Source organism: Monocercomonoides exilis (genome assembly GCF_001643675.1).
Source record: "Monocercomonoides exilis strain PA203 chromosome Unknown scaffold9-1957334, whole genome shotgun sequence".
Taxonomy (NCBI): Eukaryota; Preaxostyla; order Oxymonadida; family Polymastigidae; genus Monocercomonoides; species Monocercomonoides exilis.
The window spans coordinates 918,894-932,725 of record NW_027150554.1 but is presented as its reverse complement, the minus strand read 5'-3'; the positions used below and the strand labels follow the sequence as shown (position 1 = coordinate 932,725).

The 13,832-nt window shown below is 40.2% G+C and overlaps 1 protein-coding gene across 1 annotated transcript; it reads right to left on the bottom strand.

Moving 5' to 3' along the window:
* Window positions 1-70: 70 nt before the first annotated feature.
* On the bottom strand, window positions 71-13,474 carry MONOS_11825 (uncharacterized protein; the record flags this gene model as incomplete). The annotated part of the gene is made up of 2 exons (XM_067864394.1): window positions 71-13,239; window positions 13,358-13,474. The coding sequence occupies 2 exons, from the start codon at window positions 13,472-13,474 to the stop codon at window positions 625-627; spliced, it is 12,732 nt and encodes a 4,243-aa protein (XP_067732443.1). The 3' UTR covers window positions 71-624.
* Between the last annotated feature and the right edge of the window lie 358 nt (window positions 13,475-13,832).

Below are 13,832 nucleotides of genomic sequence, written 5' to 3'. Positions count from 1 at the left end.
TATAAGTTTTCCAATAATTTATGAAGCTTGAATGTTCAAGAAAACAAATATTTAACAAATTATTGGATGGTTTTTTATATCAGAACATTTTTTGTATTTATTTGGATATAGTGAAATCGGACTGAAAAACAATAATTTGAACAATTTCAAAGAGAATTTCAGTGAAAGTGAATAAATGCAATTGGACCTTGTTACAGTTTGCATTTTTTCATTTCAAGTTCCAATTTGTTATGCATTGACTTTTTATTAAAACTTATGTTCTGTTTTTTTTTTAAAAAAATTACCACCAATTTTTAAGGAAAACAAGGAAGCAATAAATTATTGAACCCATATCTGATTATTTAAGCATTAAATCATAATAAAACAAACAAATTTCGGATAACACTTTCAAAAAGAAAATAAAAATTTTACAACAAATAAAATAATTAATGAAAATAAAAGAATAATTTGATTATTAAACAAACAAAAACAGAGACATAATATATTAATCCTGTGAAGTGTCTTTGTGATTTATAAATACCAGATATTTCTCCGCTCCCAAATTTTTTTATTGTTATTTTTTTATTTATGAAAAAATATTTTTTTTTATCTCATTTTTTTTCCCCAAAGGAACAATTTCTAATTTCACATTAAATTCAATGATTCGTTTTCGTCCCATTCGAAATCCTTCTCCATTTCAGCCATCATTGATTGGATGCATTTCTCGTTCTCTGCTTCTATTTCATCAGCTGTCACATTTTGACTCAATTTTGATTTTTGCCCCAATTTTTGGGTTGGTTTGGAAAAAGATGAAGAATTTGAATTAGAAGAGGAAGAAGAAAGAGAAGAAGAAGAAGAAGAAGAAGAAATTGATTTTTCATTCATAGAATCCAAATTAATTGGAGTGGAAGAGAAAAACGAAGGCGGAAGAGAAGAAGAAAAATCAAAATGAACATTTTCATTGGAATTTTGTTCATTCGAAAATGTGTTAGGAAAACTGTGAGTTTGTTTGAAAGAAGAAGAAGAAGAAGAAAGAGAAGAAGAAGAGGAGGAAGAAGAAAGAGAAGAAGAAGAAGAATTATAACCGCCTGGCCAATAAGCATCGCTTTCTTTTCTTCTTCTTCTTCTGTTGCTTCCTCCAAATTGAATCAACCTCCTTTTTTCTTTTTCCATCTTCTTCTTCTCTTTCTCTCTTTCTCTTTCTCTTTCTCTTTCTCTTTCTCTTTCTCTTTCTCTTTCTCTTTCTCTTTCTCTTTCTCTTTCTTTATTTCTTTGCCGTTCAGAAAATGTTAGTAATTCTTTGAAATCTTCTTCTTCTTCTTCTTCTTCTTCTTCTGTTGCTTCTTCTTCTTCATTTTCCTCTTCTTCTCTTTCCTCTTCTTCTCTTTCTCTTTCTCTTTCTCTTTCTCTTTCTCTTTCTCTCTCTTCTTTGCTATTTCTGTCAAATTCAATGTTTGTCATATCATTTTCATTGATTTCTTTGTTTTGTGAATGAAAAGAAGAAGAAGATGGATGAAGAAGAGAAGAGGAAGAAGAAGAGGAAGAAGGAGAAGAAGAAGAGGAGGAGGAGGAAGAAGAAGAAGATGATGATGATGAAGAAGAAGAAGAAGAGAAGAACAACAAATTGTTGTGTGATGGAGTAAATAAAGAATCTTGTGGTGAAACAAAAGAAGATGATGATGAAAAAGAGGAAGAAGAGGAAGAAGAAGAAGATGATGATGATGATGGTGATGGTGACAGTAAAGGAGAAAGAGAAGAAGAAGAATTTAATGAAGAAGAAGAAGAAGAAGAAAGAGAAGAAGAATTATCAGCATTCATTGTATTTGTGCTTATAAACCCTCTTCCCTTTGGAATTTGCTTCGATTTGTTCATTTTGTTCACATTTTTTGTCTGATTTCTTGAATTTGCTAGTTGTTGAGAAGAAAACGGTGAATTTTGGGTATTTTGTGAATTTATTCTGATTTCTGTTTGATTTCTGTCATTTTCTTCTCCTTCCCTCCTTTCTCCTTCTCTTTCTTCTTCTCCTTCTCTTTCTCCTCCCTCTCCTCTTCTTTCTCCTTCTCCTCCTCTTTCTCCTTCTCTTCTTTCTTCTTCTCCTTCTCCTTCTTCTTCCTCCTCTTCCTCTCTTTCTTTCAGCTCCTTCGCCCAATCGTGTGGCACAAGAGAATCCAGAGTGTTTCTGAACTGTTCGAGAGAAGGACGGGAAGAAGGCGAAAGACGAAGACATTTGGAAATCAATGAATGGAAAGAGGAGAGGAGGAAGAGGGGAGAAGGAGAAGAGGAAGAGGAAGAAGAAGAAGAAGAAGAAGAAGAGGAAGAAGAAGAAGAAGAAGATGATGATGATGATGATTCCATTGTTATTGTTGCGTCAACAGCTGAAATGTTCGAATTGCCTTGCAGTTCTGAAATGTCATCCATGTTTGTATTGCTTGTATTGCTTGCTTCATTCATTTGCATTCCTTCTTCACCTCTTCCTCTTCCTCCTTCTCTTCCTCCTTCTCTTCCTCCTTCTCTTCCTCCTCCTCCTTCTTCTTCTTCTTCTTCCATCCTCTTTATTCCTTCAGGCAGTTCTCCTCTTTTCATCTTCTCAAACACCTCCGCATCGTCTTCTTCTTCTTCAAACGGAATTTTTCCACTCGAAAACTCATACAAAATAAGTCCCAATGAAAACACTGTGGATTTTTCGGTGGGTTTGATAGAAGAAGAAGAGGAGGAGGAGGAAGAGGAAGAGGAAGAGGAAGAGGAAGAAGAAGAAGAAGAATTAAATGGAGAAGAAGAAGAAGAAAGAGAAAGAGAAGAATCTGAGTCGTTTTCTGAATCTGATTCAGAATTTGAGTCAATTTCTTGGTTGACTTCTGTATCTGAATCAGAAAATGAATCTGAAATTGAAATGGAAGAAGAAGAAGATGATGATGATGAGGAGGAGGAGGAGGAAGAAGAAGAAGAAGAAGAAGAAGAATGCTGATGTGGTAATAATTCAGAAGTATCTGAGTTTTCTTCTTCTTCCTCTTCTTCTTCATTTTCATTATAATTCTCTTTCTCCTTCTTCTTCTCCTTCTCTTTCTCTTCTCTTCCTCTCCTTCTTCTCCTTCTCCTTCTTCCTCTTCCTCTTCTCCTCAACTCCGGTGCCCTGTACCTCATCCATTTCCCTTCAAAAAACACGTTTTCGTCGTCGTCTTCTTCCAATTCAGCGTCTGCCAAGTCAAATTCTTCTGCTTCTTCTCTTTTGCTCTTCCATTTGGATGTTAATTTCGGCAGTAAATCGATCAAAATGGAATTGTTGGGGGATTTGTAGAGGGTGTAGGGGGAGAGGAAGAGGAGAGAAAGAGAAGAAGAAGAAGAAGAAGAGGAAGAAAGAGAAGAAGAAGAGGAGGAGGAAGAAGAAGAAGAAGAGGAAGAAGAAGAATTTGAGTCAGAATTTGAAGACAAAGAAGAAGATAAAGAAGAAGAAGAAGAGGAAGAAAGAGAAGAAGAAGAGGAGGAGGAAGAAGAAGAAGAAGAGGAAGAAGAAGAATTTGAGTCAGAATTTGAAGACAAAGAAGAAGATAAAGAAGAAGAAGAAGAAGAAGAAGAAGAAGAAGAAGAAGAAGAAGAAGAAGAAGAAGAAGAATTTTCTGAATTTGATGAATCAGATGAAAATGACTCAGAATTCAGAAGTTGTTCGCAGCCAAAAGCGATTTCAGAGAGGACCCAGGCAGAATTAATGAGACGAGTGAGAAGAGAAGAAGGGAAGGAGGTTGATGAAGAGGAGGAAGAGGAGGAAGAGGAAGAGGAAGAGGAAGAGGAAGAGGAAGATGATGATGAAGTTAAAGAGGAAGGGGAAGAGGAAGAAGAAGAAGAAGAAGAAGAATTTAAATAAGAGAAAATTGAACCTCTACCAATATTTTCTCCTTCTCCTCTTTCTCTTTCTTCTTCTCTTTCTCTTTCTTCTCTTTCTTCTTCTTCTTTCCCTCTCAAAAAGAACAACTTCAGCGGTTTCGCATTGAAAACCGTCACAATTTTGAGTGAGGAGCAGTTGAAACAGCGGCAGATGGCCAGTTTTTGGAGGAACGGATTCAGAAGAAGCAGCATTTCTTCTCCAAGTGTTTCATCTGCTGTGTCTTGTGATTGAGTGGAAGATGAAGAGATTAATGTGCTATTATTATTGTTATTGTTGTTTCTTCTGGATTTGATTTTGTTTCTTCTTTTTCCTCTTCCTTTTCCTTTTCTTCCTTTTCTTCCTTTTCTTCTTCCTTCTTCTCCTTCTTCTCCTTCTCCTTCTTCTTCTTCATTAATCCCAGCTTCCCTCCTCAACAGCTGCAACCTCTGCTCCCTCAGCTCTTCTTCGTTCTCCTTCTCAATCTTCTTCTTCATCTTCCTCATTTTCTCGTCTCTTTTGTTCGAATGGTGTCTGAAGCACAGCAAAGTTATCATCAAAACAATCAGAATGACAAGAAGAATCAAAAGAGAAGAAAATAAAGGCCACCCCAGAACTTGCATCCACACGGGAAGATTTGCCTGTGGATTGTGAGTAATGTTCTTGAGGACGAAAGAGGTTGTCTTTTGAGGAGAAGAAGAAGAAGAAAGAAAAAGAAGATGGACATCAACTTCTGTGTCGTATGCTGCGTCATCGATCAAAGATGAAGGAAAAGAACCAGAAACTTCGTTTTCTGATGAAAAAGCAGACAAATCGAATTTCTTCTTCTCGTTTGTTCCATTCGACAATGCACAAACAACCTCAAATGCCAAGTCACAAGGAATAAAATACTTCCCTTTGAATAAAATCTTCCTTTCTTCTTCTTTTTCTTCTTTTTGTCCCAACTCAACCTCTTCCAAAATGGGCTCAAAGAATGCTGAGCCGCGTGATGTCATCACCCCACTCAGAATGCATCCTCCATCTTCATTCAAATAACTGCTCCTGCTGCTGATCATGTCATCATTGCTTATTATTCCTTTGTTTATTATTCCTCTTCCTCTTCCTCTTCCTCTTTCTCTTTCTCTTTCTCTTCCTTCTTCATTTCTATTAATATTATTACTATTACTATTACTATTACTATTAGTGCTGCTTCCACTGCTAATCCACAACGGAGAAATTCCGTTCGCCCCATCGCTCAAACTGCTCAGACTCACCAAGTATAATTCTCCGGAGACGCATCTGATATTTCTCCGAACAGAAGGATAAAGCTCAAAGGAAGGGTTGTTGTCAGTGAATTGCATTGAAGTTAGAGTGGCTTTGCCGCCATTGAACAGCATTCCGCCTGTGGAAGCATTTGAGATGGAGACATTGTTCATCGAGAGAGAGGTGAGAGGGCCAGAGAAGGAGAGGAGGCCGGAGTCCCAGGAACAGAGAGAGGAAGATGAGGAAGAAGAAGAAGAAGAAGAAAATAATGGAGAAGAAGAAGAAGAAGAAGAAGAAGAAGAAGAAAATGATGATGATGTTGATGATGATGAAGTGACTGAATATTTGTTTGTTTTTAAAGCGGATTTTGAACTAAATCTGTTCTGATTCAAAGAACAAACATCATTTTCTTCCAAATCGTCATCGAAATGATTCACTTTTCTATTTCTTTCTCTTTCTCTTTCCTTCTTCTCCCTCTTCTCCCTCTTCCCCCTTCTTTCCTTCTCTTCCCTCTCTTCCCTCTCTTCATTTGCAACATACATCGACTCCACAGCAACCCCTCCATTGAAATAGCACGACTCAAATTTGGACTTTGCATTTCTCCCCACAAAATACGACGCGGTCTCCTTTCGAAATGAAATGTCTGCTACTTTCACTCCATTCAGCTCGCATTCCCCTGAATCCACGCCAATCAACGAAGAATTCATCACCATTGCTTCCTCAGCAAACACAAATGAACAGTTTTTGAGTGACAAAATGCCATTTCCTTGTTGAATAAGCTCTTCGGACCCTTCTCGTGACGAGAAATTCGCCTGAAAGAGAAACACAATTGAAGAGAAACTGACATTATTCGAACAAGTAAACACAGGAGGTGATGTTCCGATGGAATATCTTGCATTGATTGTGATGTTTGCGCTGCTTTCGAGCGGAGAAAGAGCCACGTTGTTCAACGAAATCTTCGCTAAAACAGGAACAAACTCCAAAATGATGATGAATCTATCGTTGACAGGGAGCAAATGGTTAGCCGCATAATCCAGTGCATAACAAGGACTTGCCTCTGAACCACACAATTTCGTGTCTGGCTGTTGTGTTCCTCCTCCTCCTCCTCCTCCTCCTCCTCCTCCTCCTCCGCTTCCAGTCACAAACACTGTTCTGTTTGAATATTTCATAATCCTCTCGAGAATGCTCACATCCACTGGGGAAAGTGGATCTGTGCTCTGTTCGCAGATTGAGCTGTCACTTAACACAAAAGAAGAGGAAGAAGAGGAAGAGGATGATGAAGAAGAGGAAGAAGAGAAAGAAAAAGATGAAGAAGAGGAAGAAGAGCGAAATGCATAGAAAGTGTCTTGATTCCAGTCAATCACGAAGTGTGTCTCATTCACTTGCAACGGGACTGTTGGGAAGAAGAAGAGATCCCTTCCTGTTTGAGCGACATTTCCACTGAAAATGAGCTGTGCAAAAAACATTCGCTCGTTGCTGATTGATTCCGGTGTGGTGATGTTCACACAAATTGCGCCTCCTCTTCCTGATGAACTGGAACAAGAGCAGTTTTCAAAGGAGCTGTCAGAAACAATCAAACTGGCTGCTGAATTGTCAACGTTCACAAAACAAGTCCCGCCTTTCAAGCAGTTTGAGTACGTGTGGTTGAGAAAAGAGCTGTTTGAAATGAAAATGGCTGTGTTTTGAGAGGGAAGCGGAATAACAGTCGGTGAAGGTGAATTGGAGGTGATGTTGATGAATGAAGATGACGTGATGTTGAGCAAAGGAACGGAGTTGGGTGAATGTGAATGTGAAAGTGAATGTGATTGTGAATGTGAGGTGATATGAGATGAGTGAAACGAAGAAGATGATGACGATGAAAATGAAGAAGAAGAAGAAGAAGAAGAAGAAGAAGAAGAATTAACAGAAGAATTTATAGAAAGAGACGGAAAAGAAGAGGAAGAAGGAGAAAATGAAGAAGAAGCAGAAGGAGAAGGAGAAGAAGAAGAAGCAGAAGGAGAAGGAGAAGGAGAAGGAGAAGGAGAAGGAGAAGGAGAAGGAGAAGGAGAAGGAGAAGATTCAAACGTAAACAAACTCCCCACAGCACAGTTGGAAATCTTCACATCATTCATTTCAATCGCTTCTGCATCCAAAAACTTGACCAATGGATTTTTGCACTGCAATCCAATGTTCCTTGCAAACTGCAAGTCGATTCTTGTCAAGTTCAAACTGCCTCCTCTTTGCGATATCACCACAAATTCAGCATTTGCATTCAAAAACATGTCGACAAACGAACAAGACTCGAACAACACGTCAGACTCTTCCACTGCAAAAACAGCTGTGTCGCTCACAAACTGCCTCACAGCATAGAAATTGAGCAGTTTGAAGTTAGTTCTTGTTGATTGCGTGATTGTGATAGCATTCATTGTTGGATTAGCACTTGTGTTAATTTCAATGCTGAATGCAGCCGGAAACTCATTTGCTGACACAACCGACGCATTTGACAAGGCAACATTGTTTTCAATGGAACATTCTGACTTCACGGCAATTGTTCTTTGTGAGTTTGCGCCAATCCGATCAACAGCCAGTTGGAATGAACTGCATGGAAATCGCTCTCCTCCACAGCCGATGAATGAATTTTGTGAAAGAGAAGAAACAAACAATGTTTTTCCTTCGTATTGGCGCTCAAACTGACGAAGGCCGATGAGATAAGGCGAAGGGGTATCCATTATTCTTCCTGTGTAATCGCTGTCATCATCGTCTTCTCCTCCTCCTCCTCCTCCTCCTGAAGAATAAGGTGGAAGAATGCTGCTCATACACACTTTGTTTACGTTGCTTTTTTCGTTTCCTGAATAGAAAATGGAACTTCTGCAATCTTCTTCATCGCCAACAGCAGCTGCTGCAAAGAGAAGAAACAAGTTTCTCCCCACAAATGCAACATTCCCTTCAAATAAACACGAAGACAAGTCAAATTTCAGTTCCATTGGATCAGATGTTTCGTTAAAAGTGTAACAATCCAAGTAAATTGCACCTCCTAATCCAACAATGTCTGAAACACAGCACTTTTTGAATGTCACATTGGATGTTTGAAATTCTGTGCTATCAGCCAGCTCTGCATAGATTGCTCCTCCTGTTGTGGAATTTTCTGTTCTCAAACAAGTGAAAAATGTGTTGTTCAAAACAGAATCTGTTTTTGTGAGCCGAACTGGCGTGGAATCGAAGATGAAGTCGCAATTGGCTGTTCCGATTGAGCATTCTTTTATTTGAAGCGTACCACCAATGCCACGAAGAAGCTGAAAGCTGATTGAAAACTGTTTGTTTGTGTTATTCAGAAGTGGTGTAACAGAACAGCTGTCCATCTGAAATGTTCCGCTTGCCAGGAAAATCAGCATTTTCTGAAGAGAATCAAAAAGAGAAGGAAGTGAGACACGCAAATGACTCATTCCTCCTTCAAATTTGTTAATAAACACGGCATTTTCTGACCCCGTTCTTGTTTGTACAGACGAAGAAACTGTTAAAATAGCCTCTTCTCCTTCACTTGCTGCTGTGATTGTTCGATTTCCCAATGCCACTTCTTCTTCAACAACAGCTGTCCCCCTCACCAGCAAGCTTGGTGCTGATCCTGTCGCCTTCAGCCTTCGCCAGCCAACTCCAAATGTTTTGCAGGGATTAGCAATGGTCGCACAATCAAATGTGTCTTTTCCCATGGACGATGAAACCGCTACTGATTCTGCTTGTTGGGCGTTGATAAGAGAAAGAAGGGACGTTTGAGAGGAACTGTTGGCAAACTCGACAAATTCTGATGAGGTTTCGCTGAAGAAATCGAATGGGTCGAACACAAAACAGGAAAAGCACCGAGAGGCATCAAGTTCTGTGCAAACGATAGAAACATAGCTTGTTCGTGCGGTTGATGCTAATGGAGAGAAAGTTGACTGGACAAAAGAGAAAGAAGGAGCATTGCTGCAATTGACACAGAGGGAATGCCCGCAAGTCGTATGAAAGGCAACGGGGGTGGTGAAAAATGAAGTTTTCACAGAGAAAGAAGAAGTTTCATTCACAACAACATTCATTGCCCCTCCTTCGACGAAAGAAGAAGTGCTATTTGTGAATGTGCAGTTTGTGATTGCTGTTTGGACACACAAATTGGCTTCGCTTGAAATGAAACAAGGTTTTGAAGCACCTTTTACAGCAGTTACATTGCATTTGGTTAGCTCAATCATAATGTTTGATAGATTAGCTATTGAATTGGTCGCAGTTACATCTTGTTTGTATGTGATGATGCTGGATGAAACAATCACAATATCGTGAAAAGATGTTTGGGCAAAGGAAGCGGAGGAAACAGAGGAAGAAATTTGAATGAAAGGAAAATTGAATGTTCCTGCTGTTGATTTGAACTCAGATGATTCTACACTCAAAAGCCCAGTTTTGATAGAGAAAACGATGAAATTGCAGTTAGCAGCATCAGAATTAGAGGCAATGCAATCAATCATCGACAGCAAAGTCCCCTGAGATTCAATGAGAATGTCTTCATTTGGAGTCAGAGAAGAAGCGAATGACAAAATAATTGTGGAGAATTTGAGTGTTGCTCTGTTTCTAATAGCTCCAGTGAATGTTTCAGTGTCTGTTGTGGTTGTGTCAAATAAGAGCGTTGCCTGTTCATCGTTCGAAATTAATTTCATTTCATTTATAAAATTCTGTTTTCCCTGATTCATTCCATTTGCTTCAGAATTCTCCAAATTCTTCCTTTCTGGCTGATAGCTTGTGATCTCCATGTTGCTCAGATCTCTTTCTTCATCCACAACTGCCTCTCCAACCACAGCCAGCGTCTTCACCAGCGCTGTCGGCAGGAAACGAGGCATCGCTTCAGAAAGAGTGAAGCAGGGGGCATATGGCATTCCACACCAGATGCGAAGAGAATCAGCTGGTTCTGTTGGATCTTCTGGATTTGAGTGTTTTTTGTTTGTTTCATCATTTTTTTCATTGATTTTATTTGTGGCTTGTTCATCTGAATTTCTATTTAAATGAACTGATTGTTCAAATTTCCTATTGGAATTTTGTTTCTTCTGCGATAAAACCGATGCAGAAGATGAAACATGTACAGTTGCTGCAAAATACCCCACCAGAAACGCAAACAAATCCACATCTTTTCCTTCAAACCGCTCCGTCGCATCACTTCCATAGAGCGAAAGAGGTTTAGCTGTTCCATTTGGATTCAAAGCGAAACTGAATGATAAATTTGTGACATCATCCACAAGTGATTTGCACACAAGAAACAGATCTCTTCCGATTGTGGCGTTGTTCTGAGAGAAAAAAAGATTTTCAAATGTGAATGTTCCACCAGACAGCACTTCCAAATACACAGCCCCACCTCTTCCAGCTGAATCTGAACTTTCTTCTTCGTTTGCTCTTTTACCTTCACTTTCTCCTTTTCTTTCCCCTTCTCCTTCTTCTCTTCCTTCATTTCCTCTTTCTCCTCTTTCCCTCACAGAAATCGAAGCAGTTGATGCAACACACGATGAAAACGAGCAGTTCACTAGAACAGCTGCTGTTGAGGCAGAAACAGAGCTGAAGTGCAAACAGCCACCAGAAGTGGAGGAAGGCGAGCAACACGAAAGAAATGAAGAATCCTTCACTGAAACTGAACACATTCCCAGAGGAACATCCAAAACGGAGCCGAAGATTTGGCCATTGGCGTTTGAGGAAAGAGAAATAGGGGAATATTCTTCAGTTGATTGAAGTAAATTAGTAAATGAAGATTTATTCTTATAAAAATTATTATAATCTTCTTCTTCTTCTTCTCCCTCTTTCTCTCTTTCTCTTTCTTCTCCTTCTTCTTCTTCATTCCTTCCACCCCTCCCCTTCCTAACCACATTCTCCACCGTGCAGTTCACAATCTCCACAGAATGCAGCGACATCTCATCCACCTCCACAACAGGGCCATTGAGCTGAGCAGTCGAAGAGATGCCAACCTTCTCCAGTGTCAGCTGCCCCATCGCCGTGAGTCTAATCAGCGGAGCACCGAATGTTATCCGAATGACAGAACGGCCAGAGGAAGAGGAGGAGCCAGTTAAATAGAGGTGTTTGTAGCCAATGGAAAGGGTAGATGTTTCGCTCGTGTGGAGTCCAGGGGAAAGATGGATAAAGCATTCAGTGATGAGTTCATTGCTTTTGCTTTTGCTTTTGCTTCCACTTCTTCTATGAATTCTATCATCATCTTCATTTTCATTTTCATCTTTTCCTTCTCCATTTCCATCTGCATTTGCATTCCCTTCATCCTCCACCAGCACTCCACACTGCCCAGCTGCTTTTCTGATTGTCAAACAAGGCAGCTTTTCAGTCCATCCGCAGTATGAAACAGCATCTTCTCCAGAGGAAGAGACATAACAGCGGTACATTTCAGTGGGGAGCCAATCATCACGAAATCCAGATAGAGTGTTGAGGATAACATGGACACGATTTTTGGATGGGGAAGAAGAAGCAAGGGAAGTGGAGAGGCAGTGGCAGAAGAAAGAGGGGAGTTCATCGAGGGATGAGCGGAGAAGATGAGAGGAAGAGGAGGAGGAAAAATAAGAAGAAGAAGAAGTCGAAAATGAAGGCGAAAATGAAGGCGAAAATGAAGGCGAAAATGAAGGCGAAAATGAAGAAAATGATGAAGAAGAAGGGTCATTTGAAATCTGAATGCAGGCGTCGATCCCAGTTGCTTCTTCGCTGTCTGCCAGCCCATTCCCAGAGAAAATGGAGAATCTCACTTGCCCGACACCTTCTGTGCTGCATTCCTCCTCGTTCACTGCTGCGCATGCCCCTCTTTTCTCCCAAACATTCCTCTCCTTTTTCTTCTGTTCGAAATGTCTTTCTTTCTCGTTTTCTTTTCCTTCCCAATCCATCTCCCCATTCTCATTCTCTTTCTCTTCCACTTCATTCATCATCATCATCTCCTTTGCCATCATCTCCCTCACCACCCAGTGCAGCCCTCCCCCAAACCCGCTGCTCTCACACCCCACCCACCAGCACTCCCCCATCACACACACCCCGCTGCACCCCTGCACAGAGCTGCCTCCACCCATCCCCCCTGCCACACAGCACTTCTCAAACTGGCACCCCACAACACATGCTGCATCACTGTTGCTGCCTCCATTGCTTCTTCCTTCACTTCTTCCTCCTGTTGGCGAAGAAGGAGGCGCAAAAGAAGACACATGCAGTCCACCCCCTGCCACCCCCGCTGAGCACCCTGTGAAGTTCGTGCTGTTCGCACAGAAGCTGCGCCTGACTGACGTGGCACACACGCCTCCGCCGCTTTTCAGAGGCGATGTGCAGTTCGCAAAGGCAGACGACGAGACAAGGAAGGCGCCGAACGAACGGCCGAAAACAGCTCCCCCCGACGACAGCGCAGTGCAGGACTGGAACGTGCAGGAGATCACACTCAGCGACGCATCGTCAATGCCCTGAACAGCAAGCGCTCCGCCGTCAAATGCGCCGCTTCCAGTTTGGTTCCAAATGCAGAACGAAAAAGTGTGGTTTCCTGATTCGCCGATTTGCTCCCGTTTCATTGTAGAATTCCCTTGCACACTTAATGTTGCTAAATGGCTGCACGCTATAAAAGACGTATTGAACGCTGAAAGTGAAGAAAATCCCGAATTTATGTCTCCTACGATTCCCCCATAAATCACATCCAACACACTCTCGAATCTGCTCCCGCTAATAATAGTCTTCCACAACTCATTCCCCCATTCTCTTCTTCCGAGCCCTTCTCCGTTCCCTGCCCTCCTGCTCATGTTCCGCATCTCGCATAAATCCACCTTCCACTCCCCTCTCCTCAAATCTCCCAAAAACGGACCACCACACAGTTCCATGCACTCAAACGAGCTCTGCTCAACACGCACTCTCCCAACATTCAACCCTCCATTTTTCCCCTCGCAATCTTGTACGAGCGGCCAGACTGCGCAGTTTGGATGATTTGTTATAACAGAAAAATTATTCAATAGCAAATATCCATTTGACACCGAAAATGGCGAGCATCTGGAATTTCGATTCTCCACAACAGCATTGTAAACATGTGTTGATGACAAAGCGCAAATTGTGATAATATTTAGATTTTCATATTGCAAGAAATAAGCACTACTTAATGTTATTGAAGAATTATATAATTTCAAATCTTCTCGAAAAGAAATTGAAGAATAAGCGCTCTAGAATTGTATCGAGAATATTAATAATAACGTTGAAGGATAAACATATAATAATATGAACAAATATCGAGGTATTTAACAATGAAAGTGAAAATAAACATATTGTCTAAAGTCATACATCAAATAATTCCCCCTTTAAAATTTTGCTTTTACAAGGAACATAAAACCGAATTGGTGTGCTAATAGCATCTAATGATGCAAAGAACAAAAAAATAAAAATAAAAATAAAATTCATTAAGTTATGTAATGGGGCAATTAGCAAATCAACAATTCATATTCATTTTTAAAAAGAAAAAAATGAATTTCCCTTTAGGCTTCGGTGATGATTGAAAACATCTTTTAAAGATAATATTAAAAAATGAAAGATAGAGCTGTTGAAGATAAAATTGAGAAATGCATAAAAAATTCGTCCACTCCGGGAATTGAACCCGGGCCATGAGAGTGACAGTCTCATATTCTACCGACTATACTAAGCGGACTTGTTGTTTTTGTGAATTTTTTATTATCAAGTAGTAAAATACGATATATTAATCAAGATGTTGTCTTTTTTTCTCTTTTTTTTTCATTTTATTGTTAATTGATTTTTATTTAGG